The sequence below is a fragment of the Lethenteron reissneri genome, chromosome 44 (genome assembly GCF_015708825.2).
Source record: "Lethenteron reissneri isolate LAM-NWPU_2019-01 chromosome 44, ASM1570882v1, whole genome shotgun sequence".
Taxonomy (NCBI): domain Eukaryota; kingdom Metazoa; phylum Chordata; class Hyperoartia; order Petromyzontiformes; family Petromyzontidae; genus Lethenteron; species Lethenteron reissneri.
The window spans coordinates 6,240,583-6,266,559 of record NC_083822.1 but is presented as its reverse complement, the minus strand read 5'-3'; the positions used below and the strand labels follow the sequence as shown (position 1 = coordinate 6,266,559).

At 48.4% G+C, this 25,977-nt stretch overlaps 1 protein-coding gene across 5 annotated transcripts in view; it reads right to left on the bottom strand.

Annotated features, from left to right (window-relative positions):
- LOC133353500 (glucagon receptor-like) overlaps positions 1 to 19,996 on the bottom strand; it is a 68,117-nt gene extending 48,121 nt beyond the window's left edge. For 2 of the 5 annotated variants that reach the window (XM_061569787.1, XM_061569789.1), the window contains exons 1-2: positions 19,836 to 19,996; positions 7,812 to 7,940 (exon numbers count right to left, since the gene is read on the bottom strand). In XM_061569787.1, coding sequence (XP_061425771.1) covers positions 7,812 to 7,871 — 60 coding nt within the window. In that variant the 5' untranslated portion in view covers positions 7,872 to 7,940; positions 19,836 to 19,996. Of the gene's footprint in view, positions 1 to 7,811; positions 7,941 to 17,087; positions 17,157 to 19,835 lie in introns of those variants that run through there. The other 3 variants (XM_061569788.1, XM_061569790.1, XM_061569786.1) reach the window with 2 other exon arrangements.
- Between the last annotated feature and the right edge of the window lie 5,981 nt (positions 19,997 to 25,977).

Genomic DNA, 25,977 nt, shown 5'->3' with positions numbered 1-25,977 from the left:
GATTTGAAGCTTTCGTGACTGCAGGAATGTATACTCTTTTGTTCTTTCGGTAAAGTCACGTGGAAAAATATTAATAGACGTTTCGATCGCCACGCAAGCGGTCGTCCCACCTAAGGAAAAGTCTATTATTATTTTTATTTTTATACGTGACTTTACCGAAAGAATCAAAAAGTATAAATGTATCGTTAACCCACCACCACCCGACACAGCCAACGAGTAGGGTTTGTCACGTAAACAAAACGCGACAATTAGTTACTACTTCAGCCCACCAGTGTGTTGGAGAGTAAATCCACAACGTTTACAATTTGAGTACTACAACGTTTCGCTGGTAATTACGGTGGTGTGTTTTCTTGTCAACCTCCACCGTCAGCAGTGTGGGTGTGTGGAGCGAGGTGCAACGCTTTGCGACCTGCTGCCGGTGTCGGGGTTTTCTCCGACATTAACATTGGCTGCCTCATATTCTTAGGTTTTTTTTTTAATAAAAGTAAAATATTTTTTTACCTACGTGACTTTACCGAAAAAACCTAAGAATATGAATCCTTGCTGTCACGAAAGCTTCAAATCTAGAATTGGCTGCCTCGCTCATGTTTAAATTTTTATAAACAGTTTGCCTTCAGAAGTTCAGAGGCTAACCCCCCTGTACCTGACGACGACCGCTTGTGTTGCGATCGAAACGTCGTGGTTTTTTTTTTTAGATTTTTTTTCAATTCTTATTTTTATTTTATTTTTATTACCGAAAGAACCAGAATAAGTCTACATTATAGACTGCCAATGCGCTCACTCGGGTTAAGAACCAGGCTACAGTTGACATTATAGACTGCCAGTACGCTCACTCAGTTTAATAACCATTGCTACAGTCTACATTATAGACTGCTAGTACGCTCACCAGCTGAAAACCAGGCTACAGTCTACATTATAGACTGCCAGTATACTCACCAAGGTTAAGAACCAGACTACCGTCTACATTATAGACTGCCAGTACACTCACCCAGCTTGATAACCAGGCTACAGTCCACATTATAGATTGCCAGTACACTCACTCCGATTAAGAACCAGGCTAGTCTACATTAGTGTTTTTTTGCTAAAAAATGTTATTTAAAAAAATGTATTCACTTTATTTTATTATGGGGTTTGTTGTAATTATATAACAATGGATTATGTTAATTTTGAACAGATGGGTTAATCAGTATATGACGCCTCGACACAGCATACTTAATAATACGCTTCCAATCAGCATTAAGCCTGGAGCTCTCAGAATGGTTACAGTTATTTTAATTTGTCTCAATTTCAATAGATTCCCTAATTAAACTTGGCCAGTAATAATTCGTTTTACACAACACATCAACGTTATCAAAATTAATTGAATGTCCTTGTTGGCAAGCATGTTCTGAAACTGTCGACAGTTGTGTTTGTGAGTATTTAATTTTGCTCATTTCCATTAGTATGAATGTAAAATTTACATATAATTGCCATCTGTATTATTAATCATGTTGGTTGCGAAGGCCTACGTGTTTAAATTATAACCCATCACTGCATATCAAAATGCATAGTTAAAAAAGATGACGAAAATTAGGGTTTAATGGTGCAAGTATAGCCATTAAAAGTTTTTCATGAACTAAAGAATATAGATGATGATGATGATTTCATGTAAATGAGATCAACCCAGACTTGGGGAGTCGAAAGGCTGAACGTAAGTGTCCTGGTTCAACTAAAGGAACGGCGGGTCACACGTACGGGCTTCCTAATCACATCGCTCCACTCTGCTCTCGACCATTCTCTAACCGCCGGGGTCATGGAACCGTGCCCGTCGTAGTCCGAGAACAATCTCCTCATCCTCCCGCAATGACTGCTGATTTATAGATGGCGATCGTGGTCTTAAACTCTTTTCTCATCCTCCTCCACACTCACTCCACTGTGTGGAAGTTCGGCCAAAAGTAAAAATGGACCATAAAACTGTGCAGGGGGCAGAGGGGGTGGTTGCATGGAGGTGTTGTATATGTCCCCTTGTGCCCATGCGATTAAAATCATCAACAACATCAACAAACATTCCCAACCGGCCTTGCCACGCTTGCAAATCAGCTGGGACTAGTTTCCTGCCATTCATGCTGTGTTCGTATACCATTTCTCTTCCTCCTCTCGTCTTACTGCTCAACTTTAGAAGCTGCCCCCATTATTTATTTTCTCAAGTTCACATAGAATAACGATGAAAATGATTTACAGCTATTTGGAAATACAGACAGTCCTCGACATATGAACGGGATACGTTCCTGATAGCCGTTCGAAGGTTGATTTGATTGTATCTCGAAATTCACTATTTAATTGTACATAGGTCAGTGTTATAAAATGTGCTATGGCTCAACAAAATATGGAAGCTTTATTAAACTCATAAATAAGAAGAAATACTGTACATTTGCATGTAATACTGTAATATATATACTATATTATAAACACATCTCCATCGTAATGGTGCGGCATTTCTTCGATGCACCAACATCACTTGCATCAGTCTTACATTCTCAGACATGATGAGAGTCACGAACGTTTCAAAAAGTATGCAATAATAGCACAAACAGCACGCAACGTTACGTACGCAAAAGCAGTGGCGGCTCCTGCAAAATCTCTCAGGGGGGGGCAAATGTCTGGATGATTGATAAGGATAAGGTCCACCCATGCAATGGATAAATTAACAGCTTAAGCATGTAAAGGCAACTTCACTTCTTTAATAGTAATGAAAAATAAAGTGACTCTTACAATACATCTTGTTTGTTTTTATACTCACTATTAAAACAAACCACTCAAGGTTATTTTATTAAAGATTCCACTAGGTGGCGATAAATTATATTGTTGGATGAAACGTGCTTACGTATGATGACGTTAGCACGTATGATGACGTAAGCACGTTAGTGCGAGCCCTCCCGGAAGCCATAGAGAATGCATTGGAGCGCCCGCCGTTCGAAAAAAAACATCTTTGAATGTAAGTCTATGGGGCCACTCGGGGAGATTCTCAGCCGGAGTGAAATCGCCCAAAAAGAGGCGGTACTCCACAGAACGTGACATGACGCTGATTGGACTATATCCAGAGGCTGACAGTGACGGCGAGCGTGACTCTGTGGTTGAATTACATTGGTGGTGCGTCGCCCAATCGCCCTAATGAAGAAACCGCCCCTGCGCAAAAGAGCACTTAACGATACACTACCAGTGTGCATCACGCTGGATGCTGGGACTCATCACATCTCGCAGAGGAATGCTCCGCCGAAGAAAATAGTTCTGCGGTTTGGTTCGTAAGTACGACGGAACGCTCGCAAGTTGGATGGTTAAAAGTAATAACATCTTATTCGTTGGTTCTTTCGGTTAAGTCACGCCTAAAGATAAAATAATAAAGTAAATAATAGCATATTATTTAATTTATTATTTTATCTTTAGACGTGATAATAGCATATTATTTAATTTATTATTTTATCTTTAGACGTGACTTAACCGAAAAAACCAAAGAATAATTCCTGCAGTCACGAAAGCTCCAAAATTAAGATTAATAACATCTTATGGCGGTTAGTTCATAAGTGCAGTTGTTCGTAAGTCGGACATTCGTATCTGGGGAACTCTCTGTACACTGGTCGATGGAAGGCCTCCCAAAATTGTTTCCGTCATGAAAGTTGTTTGTCCTTCCTTTACCATGCTGGTCAGAGGGGCTCGGTGACAGTGAGGGTCCATGACTGGTTCACATATCACTCGCCACTGACATGAACCATTGGCTGGGGATTTTTACGTGAGCAATTGCGTTCATAGCGCAGTGCACTAACCACTGAGACCCCGGGTTGGAATATGAGTTTCACCCGCCTGTAATTAAGCCGGACATACCAAATTTGTCATAGTAACTCAGTCACTAATGAATCCATCTTAAATAATATTTTTTTTCACAGAATTTATCGTATTGCTTTCCTAGGGCTTAAATATAATGACCACAACACTCTGCAAGGAATTAAAGGTGTGTCCTTAGTGTGGATACATCGCTCTATTGAAGAGACTTCATGCTTAGTAATGTAGCAAGACCCTCCCTTGACACAGGGTGATGCACTGCTAGCTGCAGAGTACAGAATAAACATCTCCCAGCACATAGGGCGACACGTCAGACATCATTCGGTACAGCACGCGGTAGCAACCTAGAAACACATCGAGAGCCACACAGCACAACCACTGAACATCTATGCAGTTTCACGTTATTTTTCAAGTCAAATATCAGTTGGGACACATACTGAACAAGACAAATAAAAACCATGAGAAGTTTGTTGAAGTCAGCTGACTCTGCTGATGAGACACGGTAAGTTTGCACTCCCAGACAGCCGTAGGGCAGCTGATGGGTTTGTGTGAGAAATACTTAATTTTTGTACATGAATAGACGGGTGTGAAGGAGACATTGTCCGTTTATTGATTTCGTTAATAAGCATGTAAGGTCTGTCCAGTGCGACTATCGCTGGCACTCTGAGTTGCTGACTGCTTCGCGTTACAGGATTTTACTTCGCAATCGGGTTGCCACTTGATCTGGTGGTTTTTTTTCCGGGATTGTCGTCTTCGTTTGCGGCGACTCTGCCGAATCGGAGTCAGGATCTGTATTTAGCCTGTCGGAGCTCTGCAGCTCTACTGCATTAGGGGTCGGGGTGGTCAGCGAGTTACAACAACGAACAATACAAAAATACAATAGGGAGTGTCTAATAGAGAAAAAGTTAAGCAAGTCACTAAATATAAGTACGTATTAAAGTCAGATATTTTTCAACACTAACTGCAAGCTTGGGCAAGGTATCAAAAACAACAACAAAAATAGTGCCAGGCCACACCAACACAGCACACAGTAGCCCCTCAATAAAATGGCACATTAACATTGAACGATCGATGCACAGATGAGGATCAAAGTTAAAAATCACATTGGCAAATGAGGCTGTATCCAGTACTAATCTTCGACAAAAGGGTATTTGACATTATATGCCCTGGTTTTTGTCAGTTGTGTAGTAGTAGTAATCCATTCAAGACAACGCTTTCCCATGTACTTCTCCCAAACCTAAGTATTGTAAGACATTCTTTCCTCCCGTTATATGTCCTGCTATGTGGCAAGCACATTAGCACATGTGATAGTAAAACAGACACACACACTCCATAAAAAGTCAATCATTCATTCGCCGGATATTTTAAAACTCAACACATCCATCAATTTAAAAAAAAACATCGCCTATAATACAATAGACGATGATTTGGGTAATGCCCCTTCTTTACAACGCATTGAGAGGCCAGCGAGGTAGAGTGGACGGGAGTACTTTGCGCACTCAAGTGACCATACCAATACGCAAGCAGCCACTCTCACTCCTCTGCCAATCTGTGGCTTCATTTTACCTGTGTAGTGACATTGAATGAGTCACTGTAGCGAGTGCCGTTGGGAGATTGATAGACAATGGGATTGGGGGTAACAACCCGTTCTACCAGTTGGACCTGTGGGCAAAGCACAGAGCCTTCTGGGAGATACAGAAAGGGGCGGGCCGAGGGGGGAGCCTGGCCACGCTGGGGAGAATAATAAGTGAGCTCCGACTCACAGAGCTGCTGCGATCTGGAGTGGAACTCGTCGTGCAATCGTCATTGTGATCTTCGCCCTCTTCAAGCTGTAGGTCTGGAAGAATGTTGGCCATCCCGACCCGGTGTGTAGTTATCCCCTATAGCTGTGAAGACCGGAATAAAATAGAGTACCTCCTACTAGTGTCTGTGAATTATTACACTACACCTGTGTAGTGATGCACTCAGAGACACTTAGAGTAGGAGGCACTCTATTTATTAACAGCCTTCACAAGTCACAAGGGATCACTACAACTCTCAGTCAGGACAGCTGGCAGACTGCCTGACTGACGACGCTGAGATGGTGAAGACGTTGACGGTGACGAAGACTCCAGCAGCCCGACGGAATTCCAATCCAAGTGACAGCCCCGAGCCTTCACTCGGGGTCTCCTTTTATCCTCCCAGCGTGGCCTCGCTCCGCCCCGGCCATGCCCCCCTTCTAGAACCTACTAGTGGGTTCCCGGGCTAACCTCACGTGCCCCCTCTATCACCTTTGCCCTACATCCCTCTCTCTGGTTTATCACGTGACCTGCTGACAGACAGGGCTGCTGCAACTGTAGATCCCCTTCTCAACCTGCGCTATGCTACGTAGTGACCAATTCCATGTCACTACACTTGCACACTGCAATTATGCAGTGTTGGCACACGGTTATCATTCATTGGCACCCTCCCTGCCCCTCTCCCCCCCACGGAGCACGGCCTAACTCCAAAACAAATAGCCATGCCAATCAAGGCGAGCTACGTGGGCTTTTTTTATCAAATAAAAGCCCTTGCCGGTTAATCATGATGCGTGACGCTGCTCACACTTAAACCGTTTGGCTCGATGATTCTCTTTTACAAAAACCGCAGTCCACTCCGTTTAGCTCTCTTTATCGAGATGCCGTGAGCAATTGCAGGGCTGTACATTTTACCTTTGCATTAGCTCTCCATGACTCGCATTTCCACGACAAAGGGGCCAGCCATCCGTTCACCCGTGGGTCGGTTAACAGTAGAGCTGGGACGATTATATTAATCAACTGAAGGTCACGATGGAATACTGCACTTATATTGCAGTAAAGTACTGCACTCGATTCCCTTCATATGAGAGGGACTGCCCCCAAATCCTACCTTGCATGTACGTACGTTGACATTCTTTCGCACCGTACGTAGCCAAACGTGCTAATTAGAGGTGCGGGGGAAGGCCTAACTAAACACAAAAAAGCAGTTATAAAGAAATTCGATTTCAACCTATATTTAAAAGTTCATCGCTCCGATGACTTCCTAAGCATAGACGCCGTGGAGATGATGAGATCGAGCACATTCAAAGTGATTAGGCCTATAAGCTTCCGTTAAAATCTCGAAGGGAATTAGCTCGGGCGACGATGATCGGCGATCAGTAGGAAAGAGTCACATGGTCACATTTGACGTGCAGATATCCAACTCGGTGACATGTGTGCGCGTAAGGACTCATTGATTCGCATCAGGTTGCGAAACAAAATAGTAGTGTAGGGAACGAGAGGCAGAGACAGGTCGCATCGTTACTCATCCTTTGCCTTAGCTTTTACTTAACATTGACTGTGGTGTACCCTCCCCCGGGGAGTATTTGTAAAGGCGCAGCCCTGCAATTGCTTGCTCAAGCCACTGCTGGCAGGAGGGCCTCCACAAGAGGGAGCTCCAGATAGCCCCGCTGAAGAGTATTTGGCCTACTCTTCCACGCTGGCCAGACGTCTTGGAAGAAGTGTGGGAGTACCCACACTTTGCCCTACCATCACGCGCGGCCTGCCGATCGTCTATCGTGTGGTGTACCCATTCATTCTGCTGGATGGACAGAGAGGCACGTGGTTAATAAACTGCCGTGCCGGGAGAAATAATTGATGAGGATTACACCGCAGCAGCATTCAGAATTTTTGTATTCGGGTAAAGGTGCAGCCCTGCAATTGCTTGCTAAAGGGCGCTGTAGAGAGCCTTTTAGACTGCGGTGGGTATTTATGCCTATTCTTTCACACAGATCAGACATCTTTGGAAATGTTTTGCGAGTACCCACAACTCTACCCCACCGCACGCGACTAACTAGTGAACCCATTTATACTGCAAGGTAGATAGAGGCAGTGGGGGGCAGGGGGGTTAACCCCCCCCCCTTTTAAACACGGTCACACTACAGGATTGCATCGTACATGTGCGCGCGCTCCATCTCTGCGTGATTCACCAACCCCCCGGGCGAAACGTAGCGACGTTACCTGGGCGAGGCAGCACAGCGTGGCGAGAAGCAGCAGCTGATGCGCGCGGGGCCCCCCCATCGCTGGCCATGCGCTCCGAAGGAAGGGCACCTCACGCCAGGCGGAGCGGGCCGTCACGGGACGGCACTGCTGGGAGCACAGGAGGGCACGGTGGGAATAGGCTCATCGTGAGTTCGGTCGTTCGTTCCAGGAACGCATTTCTCAGTTTGCAGGTCACTAACGAGGAGACCACTGCGAGAAGGTGCAAAGTACTGGATGTGGTGTGCCGAGTGCGGAAATATATCATGGGTAAACAACCTGGATAGAACCCGGTTACGTTTTAGCCCTGTTTTTGTCAGTTAGTTCTGTGCTCGAGGGCAAGTCCATGGGTCAAGGTCGTTCCATCCCACCTCATTTAAACTCACTCGACCCACCATCGCGTATAACAGGGCACTCAACGCTAAAGATATTTAGTCGTGGCTAGGGAAGGATGGTCGAGGAGAATTCCTTGGCTTTGCTCAACAGTTTTCCTTTTTTAGGTGACACCATCACCAAATGCAATTTAATATCATACCCAGGAGAAAGATCTCTATGTAAATCAGTGGGTCTCTAAGTCTGTCGTCTTCACGTATGTTTTCTTATGTTCACTGCCCAAGAGCAGGTGCATGCCTCAAGCTGCTTCCATCCCAAAGCCCACCACACAGTCCATGTACACCTCACCAACCACACTTTCGCGGTGGGTGAGATCTCTCACAGCCCTGCAATGTAAAACTATTACAATTAGAAAGGTAGTTGCCTCTTCAGTGAACTTTGTACAATGGGTAACTGCCTAATTGAATCGCTAAAGAGGGATTTCGTTGTTTTTTTGTATTAATGCGAAATATTTAAGGCTCGTTACACTCCAGTGAGGAAATGCGTCCATTATTAACCTCATTAACTCCATGAACGCTTGCCTAACTCTTCACATGCTCGAATACTTCCATTATTAACCTCATTAACTCCCTGAACGCTTGCATAACTCTTCACATGCTCGAAGTGCTCATTGTGCTCTCATAACACGAATGACACCTCCACTCAAGCTTGCAAACAGCCGACCCCACACTCATCACCTCCGGTATATTTAAGATGCTCACTAAAATACATGGAGTGTTTGTGTAAAAGGTCAAACATGCAGTCAGAATCAGAATCTTTATTATCCTGGACAAATCCGATGAGCTATGAAGCTCTTCGTCACAGTATTTAAGACTGGGAGGAGCAGGCTGCCGACCGCCCAGGGGTGACGCCACCGTAACACGAGGTCGCGGCCAACTCCCACGACCCACGACGTCTCGATGCCGACCCAAGTGGATCGCCGCAAAGCAAACAAAAGAAAGGAAAACGAAGCCAACCCGGGCCACCGTGGATCCCAACGCCCAGAGATCTGCCGGTCCAGAAGTTGACTCCACGGCCACATCAAAAGCCTTACCACCAAACCTCCAGTATCAAACATAAAATATTCCGATTTTGATGGACGTCATCCTCGAGCCCCGAGGGACTGCCGACGACGACGATGACGATGAAAGGTGCATCCCTGCAATTGCTTGCTCGCACCACTGCTGACGAACGGGGGCTTCGCTCGAGGGAGCTCTAGAGAACCCCTCGAGACTCTAGAACTCTGGAGGGTAGTTCGGCCAACTCTTTGTCACGCTGGTCAGACGTCTTGGGAGAGTTGCGAGCACCCACACTTTGTCCCACCACACGTGACCTGCTCTGATCGACCATCATTTTTAAACAGCGAACCAAAATCCTCTTGCATCCATGCGCGCTGATGCTCTTTGTCAAACTGGCAATTTTTTTAAGACGATGCGTAATCGGTATTATTTCCGGAATCTTGAGAACATTTTCCTAACTCGCGCGCAATTATACATTACGTTTCTGATATTTATGAAGCTGAAAAGATATGGAATAACCAAGGCATACCGATAACAGACACAACACTCTTAATCTGCCTTTACAATTGGCGTTCATAAGAGGAGACATACATCTACAGTACACTATAGTCAGTTACTTATACTGCTGGGTAGACAGAGATCGGGGCATTTTAAGAAATTTGGATTGTGCTTCAACATGCACAGACCATTATCAATCCACTGCTGGATGAAGGCCTTCCCACATGCGTGTCGGTCATGGGGGTCGTTTGACCCTCCCCGTATAATTCACCACGCCGGTCAGCACGGGTTGGTGATGGGACGGAGCCCATGACCGGTTCAGATATCGCTCACAGTTGCTGTTAGCTATCGCCCGGAGACGCAGTCAGATCGGGCGCGTTCACAGCTCTGTGCGTTATGTGCTGTGCCACCGCTCCACCCGTCCTCTCACTGTGATACTCAATACGTCCTGAAGGAAATCAGTCCATGGAAACGTCCGTATCTTTCTTTCCATCTCAATGGCATAACAAGAGTCCGTTATTCATTGCGACTGGCACGTTCTTCGGTATAACAACTGAAGCTAATGCTTGTGTAGTGACATCGCCGGATGTCACCATTCTGTAGTGTAGTGCCGGCCCTAGAGGAGCACAGGTGTGTGTGTGTGCCGGCCTGAAGGGAAGGTCGGGTAAGGTCATGGCAGCCTGGGTGACCCGAGAGGACACGTGACCGGACGGGATGACAGGGGGGGGCCCCGAGAGGGGGGTGTGAGGGTCACGTGATGGGGACCGAGGTTCCTCGGGAGGCTTCTGGAAAGGGGGCGTGGCCGGGGGCGGGGCTTGGCCACGCTGCAGGGAACATCAGCCGAGTCCCGGGAAGGATCGTGGCTGTCCATCCCGGGGAAGAAACCCTTCGTCTACGATCTTCGGTCTTCAATCTTCAGGCACGCGGACCAGGCAGTATGTTGGCTGTCCTAGTCCGAAGTTGTTAATTATCTTGCAACCTGTGTAGTTAGCCAGAGTGGTCACCGCCCTAGGTTGTTGTCTCGTTAAGGGATAGAGTTACCCCGTTGTGTTATTAATCAATACGCCGCCTCGAAGTTTAAGTGTGCAACTCAGTTGAACCCACTACACTTGTAATAACCTACAAAATGCGTGATTTGTTTCCACGTGACTGGGTCAAGAGTATTTGTTTATCTAGGTCGAGAGGTGAGCGACTCGATAAGGTGAGCTTTCTTGTCTCGCGGTTTGTTAAAAGATCTAACAGTTGTGTGAAACCCCTCCCCGTAGGGGCGGTTCAATCTTGATTTGAAGCTTTTGTGACTGCAGGAATCCATACTCTTTGGTTCTTTCGGTAAAGTCACGGAGGTACAGGGAGGGAAAAAAGTATTTGATCCCCTGCTGATTTTGTACGTTTGCCCACTGACAAAGAAACGATCAGTCTATAATTTTAATGGTAGGTTTATTTGAACAGTGAGAGACAGAATAACAACAACAAAATCCAGAAAAACGCATATCAAAAATGTTATAAATTGATTGGCATTTTAATGAGGGAAATAAGTATTTGACCCCTCTGCAAAACATGACTTAGTACTTGGCGGCAAAACCCTTGTTGGCAATCACAGAGGTCAGACGTTTCTTGTAGTTGGCCACCAGGTTTGCACACATCTCAGGAGGGATTTTGTCCCACTCCTCTTTGCAGATCTTCTCAAAGTCATTAAGGTTTCGAGGCTGACGTTTGGCAACTCGAACCTTCAGCTCCCTCCACAGATTTTCTATGGGATTAAGGTCTGGAGACTGGCTAGGCCACTCCAGGACCTTAATGTGCTTCTTCTTAAGCCACTCCTTCGTTGCCTTGGCCGTGTGTTTTGGGTCATTGTCATGCTGGCATACCCATCCACGACACATTTTCAATGTCCTGGCTGAGGGAAGGAGGTTCTCACCCAATATTTGACGGTATATGGCCCCGTCCATCGTCCCTTTGATGCGGTGAAGTTGTCCTGTCCCCTTAGCAGAAAAACACCCCCAAAGCATAATGTTTCCACCTCCATGTTTGACGGTGGGGATGGTGTTCTTGGGGTCATAGGCAGCATTCCTCCTCCAAACACGGCGAGTTGAGTTGATGCCAAAGAGCTCCATTTTGGTCTCATCTGACCACAACACTTTCACCCAGTTGTCCTCTGAATCATTCAGATGTTCATTGGCAAACTTCAGACGGGCATGTATATGTGCTTATGTGCTTTCTTGAGCAGGGGGACCTTGTGGGCGCTGCAGGATTTCAATCCTTCACGGCGTAGTGTGTTACCAACTGTTTTCTTGATGACTATGGTCCCAGCTGCCTTGAGATCATTGACAAGATCCTCCCGTGCAGTTCTGGGCTGATTCCTCACCGTTCTCATGATAAATGCAACTCCACGAGGTCAGATCTTGCATGGAGCCCCAGGCCCAGGGAGATTGACAGTTCTTCTGTGTTTCTTCCATTTGCGAATAATCGCACCAACTGTTGCCACCTTCTCACCAAGCTGCTTGGCGATGGTCTTGTAGCCCATTCCAGCCTTGTGTAGATCTACAATCTTGTCCCTGACATCCTTGGAGAGCTCTTTGGTCTTGGCCATGGTGGAGAGTTTGGAATCTGATTGATTGATTGCTTCTGTGAACAGGTGTCTTTTATACAGGTAACAATCTGAGATTAGGAGCACTCCCTTTAAGAGTGTGCTCCTAATCTCAGCTCGTTACCTGTATAAAAGACACCTGGGAGCCAGAAATCTTTCTGATTGAGAGGGGGTCAAATACTTATTTCCCTCATTAAAATGCAAATAAATTTATAACATTTTTGACATGCGTTTTTTCTGTATTTTTTTTTGTTTTTATTCTGTCTCTCACTGTTCAAATAAACCTACCATTAAAATTATAGACTGATCATTTCTTTGTCAGTGGGCAAACGTACAAAATCAACAGGGGATCAAATACTTTTTTCCCTCACTGTAGAAAAATAATGATAGATCACGACGTTTCGATCGCCACACAAGCAACTGTCTTCAGGTGGGAGTGAGAAACATGCTGCAGAAACAAGTCCATATATATATAGATCCGTTTGGCATTAGGAAAAGTGATATCAGAAGGTGTAAGGTGGCCTGGAACCTTCGGGAATATTGTTTATCACTCCCACCTGAAGACGGTTGCTTGTGTGGCGATCGAAACGTCGTGATCTATGATTATTTTTCTACCTACGTGATTTCACCGAAAGAACCAAAGAGTATGGATCGAGAGCTCAAAGACCAGGATGATCTCATCTGCAAGAGTGACCTGGGTGGTAAATCGTGTATGTCTTCTTTTTTACGTGGCAAGCGCAGTCTCACCTGATTTATACATTGACAAATCTACCAGTAATAAGTATTTTGATTATTCACGTTTCTACCTGACTGTAAAACACGTGCGCATTCGTGTAGAGTGCATATTTGCAGGGATGGTGTCTTCATGAATAAGGCCACGAGACCAGGGACTTACCATTCCCTGCACACAACTAACGTTTACCAAACGCGTCCCACGTGGCGGAGAGAGTGCTGATCCGAATTCATTTAGAGACGTGTGTGTAGGTAGTGTAAGCAGTTAGCGCGCTGCACTACGAACCTGGGGACCCGAGTTTGATTCCTGCTTACTTCCACCACTATTGACGATTATCTGAACCGGTCCTGGGCATCCCTTAGGTCGACTCAGCCTCAAATTAGTACCTCATGCGGTAAGCATCGCCACTAGGGAGACAAAGGCGGGCGGGAGTGGTGCTGGCCGCCCACCCCCTCGCGTGCTGTGCCGCCCTTCATAGGTGCTCGCTAACAGCACTTGCTCCTACAGTCTGCTAACGCTACACGGGGGATCTTTGTGTAGCACACAAAGCGTTGGGATCGCGATAATCGGTTATGCAACCACCTGCTATGCGTCATGCACAGTCATGGTTCATTGCAAACACGTGTGTACACAATAACCCCATCGCGCGTCGCATGGCCAATGAATTAAGATGCATCGATTATCTCTGTGCGTGCCCAATGAACCCTGCCTACTGTAAGCCACTATTCACCACTGCCCCCTGATAAGCCACAAAGGCAGATTGTCTCCAGATAAGTCGGGGAGGGGTTTTTGTTTTTCCTAGAATAGATGGGTTCATAAATAGGATGCTGCTGCCGTGGAACAATGGTTGGCCTTGCAACCCAGAGGTCACTGTTTCCGTTCGATCTCCCGGCGCGGCAGTTGAAACGATGGCGTAAGTGCCTCGCATCCCTCCAGCTCTGTCCACCCAGCAGTTAATACATGGGTACACCGCAAGTTGATCAGGAAGTCGTGTGTGGTGGGGTAAAGTGTGGGAACCGCGAATCCCCCAACCCTCTTCACAGACATCTTGGCCAGCGTGGGAGAGTAGACGAAGTGGCCTCTTAGAGGCTAGAGGAGCTTCCCTGTGTAGTGAGTCATTTCAGAGACACTATTTAGGAGGCAACAACGTTTATTCTACACTCACTCTCGTTACACCCTGGACTACAATACACCTGTCTCTCTCGCAGTTGGGATAACTATGATCGGGTCAGAGCAGCCAACGTGCTGTCTGACCCACGATGTTGAAGACGTAGATGTAGCACTTGAGTTCCACTTCATCTTCAGACAGCCCCGATATTCGATCGGAGCTTCCCTTTTATCCCTTTCGGCGCGGCCTGGCTCCACCCTCGGCCGCGCCTACCTCTCCAATATTCCTGAAGGTTCCAAGCCACCTTACACCTGTTCCCTCCTTATTTATGGCCGGGTGTGTGATGTGTCCAACAGGGACGGACGTACGTTTACGGAGGTTGCGCCTCTGTGAAACTCTGTTCCTCCATCCGCAGGATCCCAGGGCTTGACGGCAATGGAACCACCGGCGGTGCCGCCCACAGGTGGACCGGGGTGGACAATACAACCGCCACCAACTTCTTCCTCTCCTCCATCTTCGTCCCGGGGGGGGAGGGGGGGCGCTCGTTGGGCCAGCTGCGAGTCACCCCTGGGGTCCCTGGGGGACCCGTGCCGGGCCCATATAAGGGACCGGCGACAAGGAACCGTTCCAAGACGGTTCAGTTCCGATGACCGCCCCTACTAATAATTGAGTTGTAATTTTTGGGGCTGGATTGTTGCCATGCATTGCGAATGTTGCGTGGATATTGCGGTGTTCGTCATCCCGCCACTCGACGTATGGAGGTCAGCCGAGACGGCTGGTTTTTTTTCACGGGGGGGGGCGGGGGGTAATGTAGTGACATTGATGAGTCACTGTAGCGCATGCCGCTGGGAGGTTAGTAGACAATAGAATTAGGGGAAACAGTCCGTTCTATAAATTTTACCTGTGGGCAAGGCACAGAGCCCTCTGGGGGATCCAGAGGAGTGCAGGGCCAATGATGGAGCCTGGCCACGCTGTTCAGGATAAAAGGCGAGCTCTGACTCGTAGTCGGGGCTGCTGCGATCTGGAGTGGAACTCATCGTTGCCGTCGTCGTCGTGATCTTCGCCCCCTATAAGCTGTGGGTCTGGCAGCGTGTTGGCTGTCCCGACCTGGTACATAGTTATCCCCTAAGACTGTGAAGGCTGGAATAAAAGAGAGAGAGAATACCTCCTACTAGTGTCTGTGAATTAGCACACAATCACTGAGCGACATATATATATCGGGCTATGTATAGATGATCCACTCATACAGCCCCATTGCTGGCATCTAACTTTCTAGCATGTTGACTAATACAGCCACGACGACAATGGGAACCGTACAGCGGATCGGCCATACGGCCGGACGATGAAGAAGGGATGACTGCGAAGACAGCAATGGCAGTCGGAACCCATACCCCCACGACAGCTCCGAACCTCCAGTCACGTCCCCCTTATATACTCCTCGTCGTGGCCAAGCCCCGCCTCTGGCCACGTCCCCTTCTAGAACTCTCGTGCAGGTTCTCAGAGCTTCCCGACTGATCCCCACCTCTGATCTTTAGCCCAGTTATGCCCCCCTTATGGTTGGCTATTATATAGCGCACCCATACCCGTAATTATTCCTCCTGGTCAACAGATGGCACCCTATCACTACACATGTTTGATGGATTAAATACTTGATTTAAAGCTTTCGTGACTGCAGGAATTAATATTCTTGGTTATTTCGGTAAAGTCACCTAGAAGGGAAATAATACAAATATAAAACTTCGTGAGAATTGTATTGTTTTAGATATTTATTATTTTATTATTTCCCTTCTACGTGACTTTACCGAAAGAACCAATAATATGGATTAAATACTGTACAATAAAATGGCCACAGTGTTAACTATTGTGAGATGGTGCTGACAGAGTGTGTGTGCGTGCTGTAGTTGCCCCCCACCCCCCTCGTGTGATGTGCCGGTCTTCATAGGAACTCAATCTTAATTTTAGAACTTTCGTGACTGCAGGAATTATTATTTGGTTCTTTCGGTTAAGTCACGTCTAAAGATAAAATATTAAATTAAATAATAGCATACGACGTTTCGATTGCAACACAAGCAATCATCAGGTATAATGAAATAGCAACATAAAATCTAACCAGAAAACTATAGACAGACATATTAGCAGACAGATATCACCAAGATACATAGAAGGAGCAACACAGGTAACAGAGAGGGGTGATCATCTCTGTGGGGTGGCCTTAAATAGACAGAGGGGGGAGGAGGCAGAGAGAGGGAGGGGATTAGAGAAAACATTTGCATATCAATGAGTGGTCAAAAAACAAGGTTCTGCAAGTGCGATGACACAGCAAGCAATTCTGAAAATCAGGAGAAGGACAAACTAAAATTCAATAACCTAGTAAAATATCGAAATGTAATGTAATACAACACAGAGGGTCATAGGATCATAGGAACTCACTAACAGCAGTTGCCCCAAAAGTCTGTCAAGGCTATATATATATAGGGGGATATTTGTATTTGCAGTTGTTGGTCACCCACCGCCTCGTGTGACGTGCCCATAGGAGCTCGCTAACAGCACTTGCCCCAAAACTGTGGCAGGCCTCTACGGGGGGTCTCTGTCTTTGCATTGTTGGTGGCCAGGCTGAGGCCATCGACTCTCTTGATACACGAGAGTTGAATCACAGGTGCCTCAAACCTGGATTCGAACTTATGATCTCTCGAGTGCACGTACTTGCTGCAAAACAATCTGGTCTCTTTACTGTTTGAAGATATGAAAAAAGAAAAAAACGACAATAACACGGATTTAAAAATAAAGAAAATGTCAAATCGTGCTAACCACGACACGTCACCTTTACGATTCGCACCATCGCTGGTGATGAAGGAGACATGAACACAGATTTCGCCGAGAGACATCGCACACAGAAATGAGTATTCGCCTGTAACACGTGTGTCGAGCATTGAGCGCGCACCTGCTTATCTCCAAGCGGTAGCGGTTCCACAAAGCCGAAGCGAGCATTCCACATTCCCACGACGAGGAACGGTCCGTCGGGCAGAGCAACGGCGTCCCACGTGTTTTCGGTTTGTGCCACGTGCAGTCCGCTGGGTACGGTGTTCGACGTTTCGCACCGCGTGCCGGGAGCTTGTTTGGGAAATTATTTACGTGCTGCACGTTTGATGTAAACGCCGGACATCATGCTTAGAGCTCTACAATTAGCACGGTTGGCCGCGTACGGTGCGAAAGAAGTTCAACATGCGTACACACAAACAGCCCAACGCGCGAAAACCCTACGGAGTAGAGGCAACCACAGTCGACTTTCCATTTGGTGGTGCAGGCACAGTCTCATTGTGTTTTCATCCGACTGTTAGAATAATAATGATGATGGTGATTGTAATTATGATGGGGCATCGTTGAACCTGGCTGTAATTTGAACTCGCGATTCACTGCGATCTGAACTATACCCCCCCACCCCCACCAGCCCATGGAGTCTGATGCAATTGCCACCGCCTACACACTCAAAAGCAAAGCCACAGTCTAGCCACACCATTGCAATGTGCGTGGTAAAACCTTAATGTGTAATTGTGGACTTTTAATATATCTGAAAATCAAAGAACTCTGCAATCTAAAAATAGCGGGTGCAGTCACGCATTGCTTTAAATGCAGTCGCTGCATTCGAGACGCACGTATACATCGCGTGTGTGTCGATGTGAAGATAAAGGCCTTATAACATGTTTGAGCAAACTGCTATGTACGAGCATTTGTGTTGACGTTAACACACCGCACCATGGCACTAATTTAAGGCTGAGTCTACCTAGGGGATGATGGTCGGCGCACAAGTGTTGATATCTGCACCGGTTCAGATGTGACTTGCATCGTTATCTGTGGCTGGGGAATATAAATCGGGTGAGTTTGTCAATGCGCTAATCACTGCACCACCGCTCCACACGTAGGTGTATATTAATACACATTTGTATGTGCATACACCTATGCACATGATACAACAGTGGAGTTGATCTCTGCACACACTCGCTGTTTAGTTTCGCCAGCGAATGCAAACAACACGCGCGTCTGCTGCGCGAGCTTGTTTGTGCAATAACGAAAACAAATGAACTCGTAAAAGCCCTACGAGCCAAATGATATCAAGCATCGGAAATGCGACTGTCTCCCGCCACCGCCACCACCACCACCACGCCCCTGTCGTTCTATTTACGAGAACTGTCCATCGCAACGTGCGGTCGAGATAACGCAATCGGAAACGGCCTCGGAGTTGATGCGCGCGGCTGTTGCGCAAAAGAAACGCGCAGCGCCTGTCGCCTGTTCGGTGAACGCGGCAGTTCACCTGTGCATCACCCCCCCCCCCCCCCCACGGAGATGGACACGGCACTCACTCCTCTCTCCTCATCCTTCCCCCGTGCAGGTGGCGAGCGCCTCCCAGGGCGCCAGATGTTAACTCCCTCACCTGGTATACAGGAGGTCGTTGGTTCTATCCCGACCGTGGCGTCTGTTTGTGTGAAGTTTGCATGTCCCCCCCCCTCCCTCCCCCACGTGGTGGCGTGGATTTTTCTCGGGATCCTCGGGGTTTTTTTCATCCACATTTAGAAACAGCATCACGCGTTTAGAGTGCTTGGCTGCTATAAATTGCCACGTGATAAGCCACTTCGTTGAGCTGTCATTTGTGGCCAGGTCGCTTCTGCAAAGAGAGCTATGTAGCTCAGTGGGCTTTACCTGGTAAAATGATAATCATAGTCTTCGTTGCCTTGCGTACGGGCAAGGGGAGCGGGGGGCGGGGTGGCGGCGGGGAATTTGGGGGTCGGGGTCTTTAGCAGTCCCCACCATCCGGAAAAAGTTCTACCCATACATGTGTCTTCGGGTCGCGCACGCGGCCAATTGTTTTAGACAACAGAGTTCTCAACCTGGGTGGCACGCACCCCCTGTGGGTGCGAAATGCCCTTTCTGGGGATGCGAGACATGGCCAGATTATTGTTTTGAGAAGGTAAATCATCGAAACACAAATAAAGCACGGGTACGTAAATACAACTACGTTGTTTCATCGAACCCTGCGTGTTTATTAGCATTAAACATGTTTTGTACGATTGTGCAAGACGTCAGAAAAGGTTAAGAAGCACTCACTGCTTTAGACGGATGGGACAACGACCGGTGCAAACAGTGGCACGCCTCCAAACACCATCCGTGAGCTATTTGTTCGCCCTCTCTGACTCGCGCGACGAGGCGAGGAAACGCGCAGAGGGGGACCTGCTTGACAGCTTGCAATTCCCCGAGATGGAATTGAGCCACACGTGCGCAGGTCAAAAACCAAGATGAACGCACTGCCGCCTTGATTCTCGCGGTCAAGCTGCGCACACCAAATTAATTAGGGACTGAAGCTCCCAACAAGTGTGGGCAAAACGTCGCATGTCACTCGCAACAACACCGCGGCACAACCCGAGAACACATCGAGGAGCACAACGTGGCGTGCCGTTTTGTGCGCAGCCATCGCTGCCCGAGCTGAGCCCACCGTCAGCTCCGCTTTACTTTAAACCCGAGCTTAAAACACGGGCGACTAAAACCGGGATTCGAACCCAGGTTCTCATGCGATGCCGGTCTCAATCTGTGTGACCTCCAACCACCCCTAAGGCGCGGCGCGAATGAGTTTCCCCCGCGGCTAACTCACAGCGCTACCCTAGAGTCCTCACCGACTCGTGCTCGAGTCCTCTCTCACCTTTGGACGCGACAGCGACGTCGCTCTTCCTTGTCTCCACCTCCCCGTGGAACCCGTGGTTGCCTCCAGGACGTGAGCTTCACCAGCCGCGTGCTGCTCTCGGAGTCTCCCTGCTGCTGCCGGGCGGAGCGGGGAACGAATCGCGGCGCGGTCATCAGCGGTCGGGCTGGCGCGGTGATCCAGAAAAAAATAAAATAATATCAAGAACAAGCCTCCACCAACAGGAGGAGTAACCGGGAAAGCCCCGCCACGCACCCGCGCGCGTAACACCGAGGGGGTAAGCGCGGCTCGAAGTGCCAACCTACGACAAGAGACGCGCAGCTCCCGCCCGCCCGTCCTCCCTCTCTCCCTCCCCCCCTCGCTGCCTCACCCCCTACACCCCCTCCACCCCCCCCCCCAAATGGAGGGAGCGATAACAGAGATAGATAAAATTTAGACGCGAGCAGCGCCCACCTCTTCGCAGCTCGCACTTGTAAGCAGAGAGGGAGAGATGGAGAAACGAGGAGAGAGCGCGTGCCCTGTGTAGGAGTGGGAAATTAGGTAGATGAGAGAGAGAGAGGCGAAGGAGGGGAGGTGGCGGACGGGGGGGGGGAGGGGTGAAAGAGGGAGAGGGACACGGCAGGCGGATATAGCACGAGGGGGGGTGGTTGTGGGCGAGGGGACCAAGGGAGAGAGATTGAGAAAAAGTGATGTGGAGAGTGTTCCCAGGAAGTTAACATCGATCGATAACTCGTCCTTTGCGAGATAGAAAACCAAGGGGGGCTGAGATTGAACCAATCATCACAACCGTGACCACGACCGGAGGTAATATATGGTTACGAACATCATCACCATGCTCAATCCACTGCTTGACGAAAGCCTCCCATGGCCATCGCCATCTGTCACAATGCTGTGCAGTAATAAGCCACCGAGCATCTGCATACGAGACAATCCCATGGCTCCATCTCCTCTGTGGATGATGTCCTCTCGGCCGCGTTCCCTCCCTTGTGCTGCCACCACCACCCTTGCGTTATTATCGACCACCCCTCGTCATCCTCTCGAGTGGCGCGTCCTGCACAAGCACACTTACTCGCTTTCGCAGTCAGCGATGCCTTCAACGTGCGGAGATCCTCTTTCTGTCTCCGTAAGCAATTCTGAGCGCTTTCCAGCGTCAATACAGTGGTGTGTTTTTGAATCACATGTCAGACGAGGTGAATACCCACTCATTCATTCGTTGCACAATATATGTTTCTGAGCACACAAAGCTATCTTAGAAAGCATTACAGAATCCACACACGCGCACGGATTCATCTTCGTCATCCTTTCCCTCTCTCGCGACGCAACTGCGCCGCTCGGTGTGCCCCGTTCCTCTGCTCGCACCGATCTGACCCCCGTCACACCGCCTCTCGCCTGACGGGACGAGCCCCGAGCCAACGAGGTCGTCATTTAGCAACCATTAGCGCCTGTTCTATTTCAGGACGATGTAATGAACGCACGGCATCCTCTAAGCACGTTCGTCGGACGTCAGAGATGTGGCAACGGTGACGATAAGAACCAATTTTCCGATTGCTTGAGGTCACGAGATGAAAGAGTTGCGATTACAGCGTTGGAAAATCAATATCTGGAAATTCGTGATCATCATGATCATTATCATCGTCGTTATTTACAGGGCACAGTCCTGCGACGCACCTATCCATATCTCCCTTCTGTACATGGACACGTGGCAAGGGTTGGTGGATCACGTAGAGATTTGTCACACTCTTAAAACCCCTCAGGGCTGCGACGTGATCCGGGGATGACAGTGCAGCAAGTGGGTTCATCGACCCATCTGTTGCGAATCGTATCGTGTTCTCCTCTCGTGTGCGTGGTGGGTATTGTCTGGCTACTCCAGTTAGTGGAAGAGATAGTGTCGAGATATTAGCCAAACAGCCAAATATAGCAGGGAGCCTCTTGAAAGAGGGGGCTTTGGGGCTCAGTGAGTCTTTCACGGATAGAGTCAACGCCATCAATTACTGATGGCAATGTAAATGACACAACGATCATTTTCATCACAAAGCACGTTCGTCCATTACACGGTGGCCCTAAAAGGACAAACATATATCGTAGGCAATGTTTCGGGCAATGGCCCTCATTCATGGCAGAAACAGTCGCCTTTCATATGTCATCATATATCATATGTCATCATATATCATATGTCATCATATATCATATGTCATCATATATCATATGTCATCATATGTATATATTACCTCGAATGGCAGTATTCCTGAGGTTTGCTATCTGTGCTTGTACACCCACTGCCAGACGCGGTGTTTAAAAAAAACTGTTTAAATGTCAACACCACGTAATTGTTTATATTAACAACAACAAAAAACAGCAGGCACAGTCAACGTGATTGTGCAAGCCATTACTTGAACTTAAATTGAGCGGTGGCTTTGGGAAGCTTACCAGTAATTATTGGCTTTGTTGTTGGAAAGCAGCGGAATACAAGTTGCACAGCTAATCACTTTTGTTGGAGGAAATAATTCATCAGCGGGCAGTGCTTGGAGGTGCTTCTCATTTCAACAGCCCGCAGGAAGGCTCAAATATGAAGATCAAATCAGTCCAAAATCCTCAGGCGTGCAGATATAATTTGGCGTGAGTGTCCCTTCCCCCACCACCCCCTAACCTTTTCGACATCGAACAGCGTCCGTGATGCAAAATTGTTCGTCCCTATGGCCAGTCTATTTATAACGCAACCACTATCGGATTCCTTTACATCGCGAAAATATTATTGTCTATTATATACTCGTACGTTTTGGTGGGGTGGGTGGGTGAGGGGGAAGTGGTGGCGCAGATGTGTTCGCGCACTACGCGATGATCCTGGCAAGAACCTGAGTTAAATTCCCGGCGACGGCTAACGTCAAGGCGCATGTAGCGTCTCATCAACCCCCGCTGAGTAACTGGAGCCGCCTGCCAATGAAATGTGGAAAATGCAACAACTTGCTCAGGCATACGATGACCAGTCCAGCCTAGCAATGCCAATTCATTTTAAATTCCAAGCAATTGTCCGAATCTCAAGACAATTATATTTTTTTCAGGATGGCTTCCGCATTTGAATGAATGTGGGACCAAGACCAAAGTGCCCGAAGAAAACCCACCACGCGTAATTTGAAGGAGATTTGCATTAAAGACGCTGCACAGATAGATTCAGCAATCCATCGCTGCAGTACCATCATGTCCGCCGCGTCGTGATGACATCGCAAGCTGACACAAGACCTCGGTTGGCACCCCGGGCGATGCTCCCGATCAAGTACAGCACCGCAACTGATCAGGCCTCTCCATGCCTGCTTAGCTTGAAATGCCGGAGCGAAGGTGAAAGGCAGCCTTGGGAAGGGAGAACATGGGTCTCGCCTGGAGGAGCGAACGCTGTTCATCGTTAAATCGACGTCGCCTCCCATCCGCTCTGTCAGCCTTAATTGGCTTAATTGAACGCGAGGAAACAAAGCACGCTGCTCCAGGTTACAGATCTATATCACGCGTAACAACAAATGCACCCCCTGGCGCCTGTAAGCATGCTGTTTTGTGCAAGGGGCTGTTCGCTGAGCGACTTATTAAGGCCACCGCAGTGCTATGAACCTGGGGACCCTGAGGAGTTCGATGCTCAGCCACTCACGGCTAACGTCAGTGGCGAGTGATATCTGAACCGATCCAGTACCGCCCCCCGCAATCTCCCCCCCCCCCTCCCCAACACGCCACCCACAACCACCTCCCTTCATCAGCCCGCGCTGAACAACGTGATGAAGTATGGTCAAATAATCCTCATGACCAACACGGCATGGGGAGGCTCTCATCTAGCATTAGATTGGTAGCCCGGGCCGTGCACGTGACGCTAAGACCACGAACTGCACTCCTGCGCTACGAAACCTGCGACCTGTAATTATGCCTCTTCTTTTTCCTAACCCTTTAACAAAAATAACGCATGTGCAAGCCTCCTTCATCCAGCAGTAGATAGACCATCTCTCGTCACGATTAGTATTATTATAGCCGGCCACATTGCTCAGTAATATGGGGAGCGCGCCTCGCAATCGGTTGGTTGCGAGTTTAAATCCTGGTTTGGGGTTGACTCAGCTCAGCATTCCTCTAGAGTCCATAACATGATCACCACCTGCCTGGAAAATCAAGAGCGCTTCTCATTTGGGGACACTCGGCCCCGCCGTATAAATGAGGAATTTCCACCACTGGCGCAGGGCTGCAACCGTAAGATGAGAACGGCCTCGTTGCTTATTTGATCAAACGAAGCCGCACGAGAAACGAAGCCCAATGTTCCTTTGGCTATGGAAGAGATTTGGCTGAGCAATTAAATAGCCACCTCTTGCAATTGCATTCATCTGCTAATTTAATTGGGGTCCCACTTTCATCAGGCAGGCTTCTCGAGATGTGCCAATTAGATACAAATGCCCGGCACTGCACGCGTGAGTGTGAGAAGCTACTGACTTGTATGACACCGGGAAGGCTTAATTATTATAATCGCAGTTGCTCAAGCCAGGCCCAATGAAAAGCAGCAATTAACAAGAGAGATAATCTATTACCGTAGTCTCCGTTATATAAGACGACCTGGAGACTAAGACGCACCCCCAACCTGTGCCGGATGTCAACAAAGCGATACATATCCGGTCACATCCATCTACCGATTTGCTTTATAGACGCACCACAACTTTTCCTGTAAATACGGCCATGGTGTGAGGCTGCTTGGTCCGCGCACTGCACTATGAACCCCGGCTACCTGAGTTGATTTCCCGTCACGGCTAACATCAGTGGCGAGTGATTTCTAAAACCGGTCCTGCACCCCATCCTACCGCCAACTTTCCTCCTCGTTCGCCGACGTGGTGAGTTATGGTCAAACATAATCGACACGGCACGGAGCGGCCTTCATCATTCAGCAGTGGATTTACACAAGCCGAGACATCAGTATCGAAACTTTGGAGAGAAGCGCTCGTGCTGCGATCGCCGTGGCGGAGAATGAAACTCAGGGAGGGTAGCATCAGTAGCGTAACTAGGGTGGGGGCAGGGGGTGCCTCCCCCCCCGTGGCCAAAGCTACGAGTTGGGGGTCTCTCCTTCACAGCCCAGGTGCGACCGTGCGAGACATTGAGTATCAAATATCGGGGACCCACCTGACCAATTTCTGTACCCCCTGAGCTGATAATGTAGTCACTACGCCACTGGGTAGCCTGGTTCATAGTGCAGTGCCACAGCCCAACCCCGGCTCGATGAAAGGGCACACCTGCGTGGATGTTCTTATGCCGATGTCGCACGCACGACGCTGGGAGCGACACGGACGCGGCAAGGCGTGAAACTCCGTGACAAAGTCGGTCTCATCCAGGGATTGGGACGCTGAGATTTCACTTGAGTTGACACGTGGGGGGGGGGGGGGGGGGGGTTGGACTGCAGGGAGGGGGGGGAAGTGGGGATTGGAGGCTGAGAGGGGCTGCAGGAGAGGGGGTGGGTGGGGGGGATCTGGTTAGGAGGGTGGGGGCGAGGGGGGTGACTTCCACTCGGCAGAGCGCGCAGGCACAGAGTTGCGCCTCGAGCTACGCGTGGCGCAGTGTCACACACATCTCGACTAACACACACGCACACGTGCACACTCAAGCATCGGCTGTAATTATGCCTCTAGTCCAGTGGCGCTTAAACCTTTACTTGCAGCCTTGCACCCCTTTGGTTTTCAATCGAGAATGTTAACAAATACATAGGGTTTGATGAAACAAAGTAGTTGTACTTACGTTGCCCGTGCTTAATTTGTGTTTTCGATTATTTACCTTCTAAAAAATACATGGCATGTCACGCACACCCAGAAAGGGCATCTCGCACGCCCAGGAGTTGTGTGAACCCCAGGTGAAGAACCACTACTCGAGCCAAACACAGGCCATAAACCCGATTCTGAACCCAAACCACAACCTATCCCTAACCCAAACACTGACCCCATCCCAAACACATTGTCCCTTAATAATAGAGGGTTTTTTTGGGTTAGATCGTGTAAATATATAAATGTGTCGTTAAAACCCGCCACCACCCGACACAGCCAACTAGTAAGGGTTGTCATGTAAACAGAACGTGCCAATTCGTCACGAGCACAGCACACCGGTGTGTTGGAGACCCAAGCCACAACATTTACGTGACAAT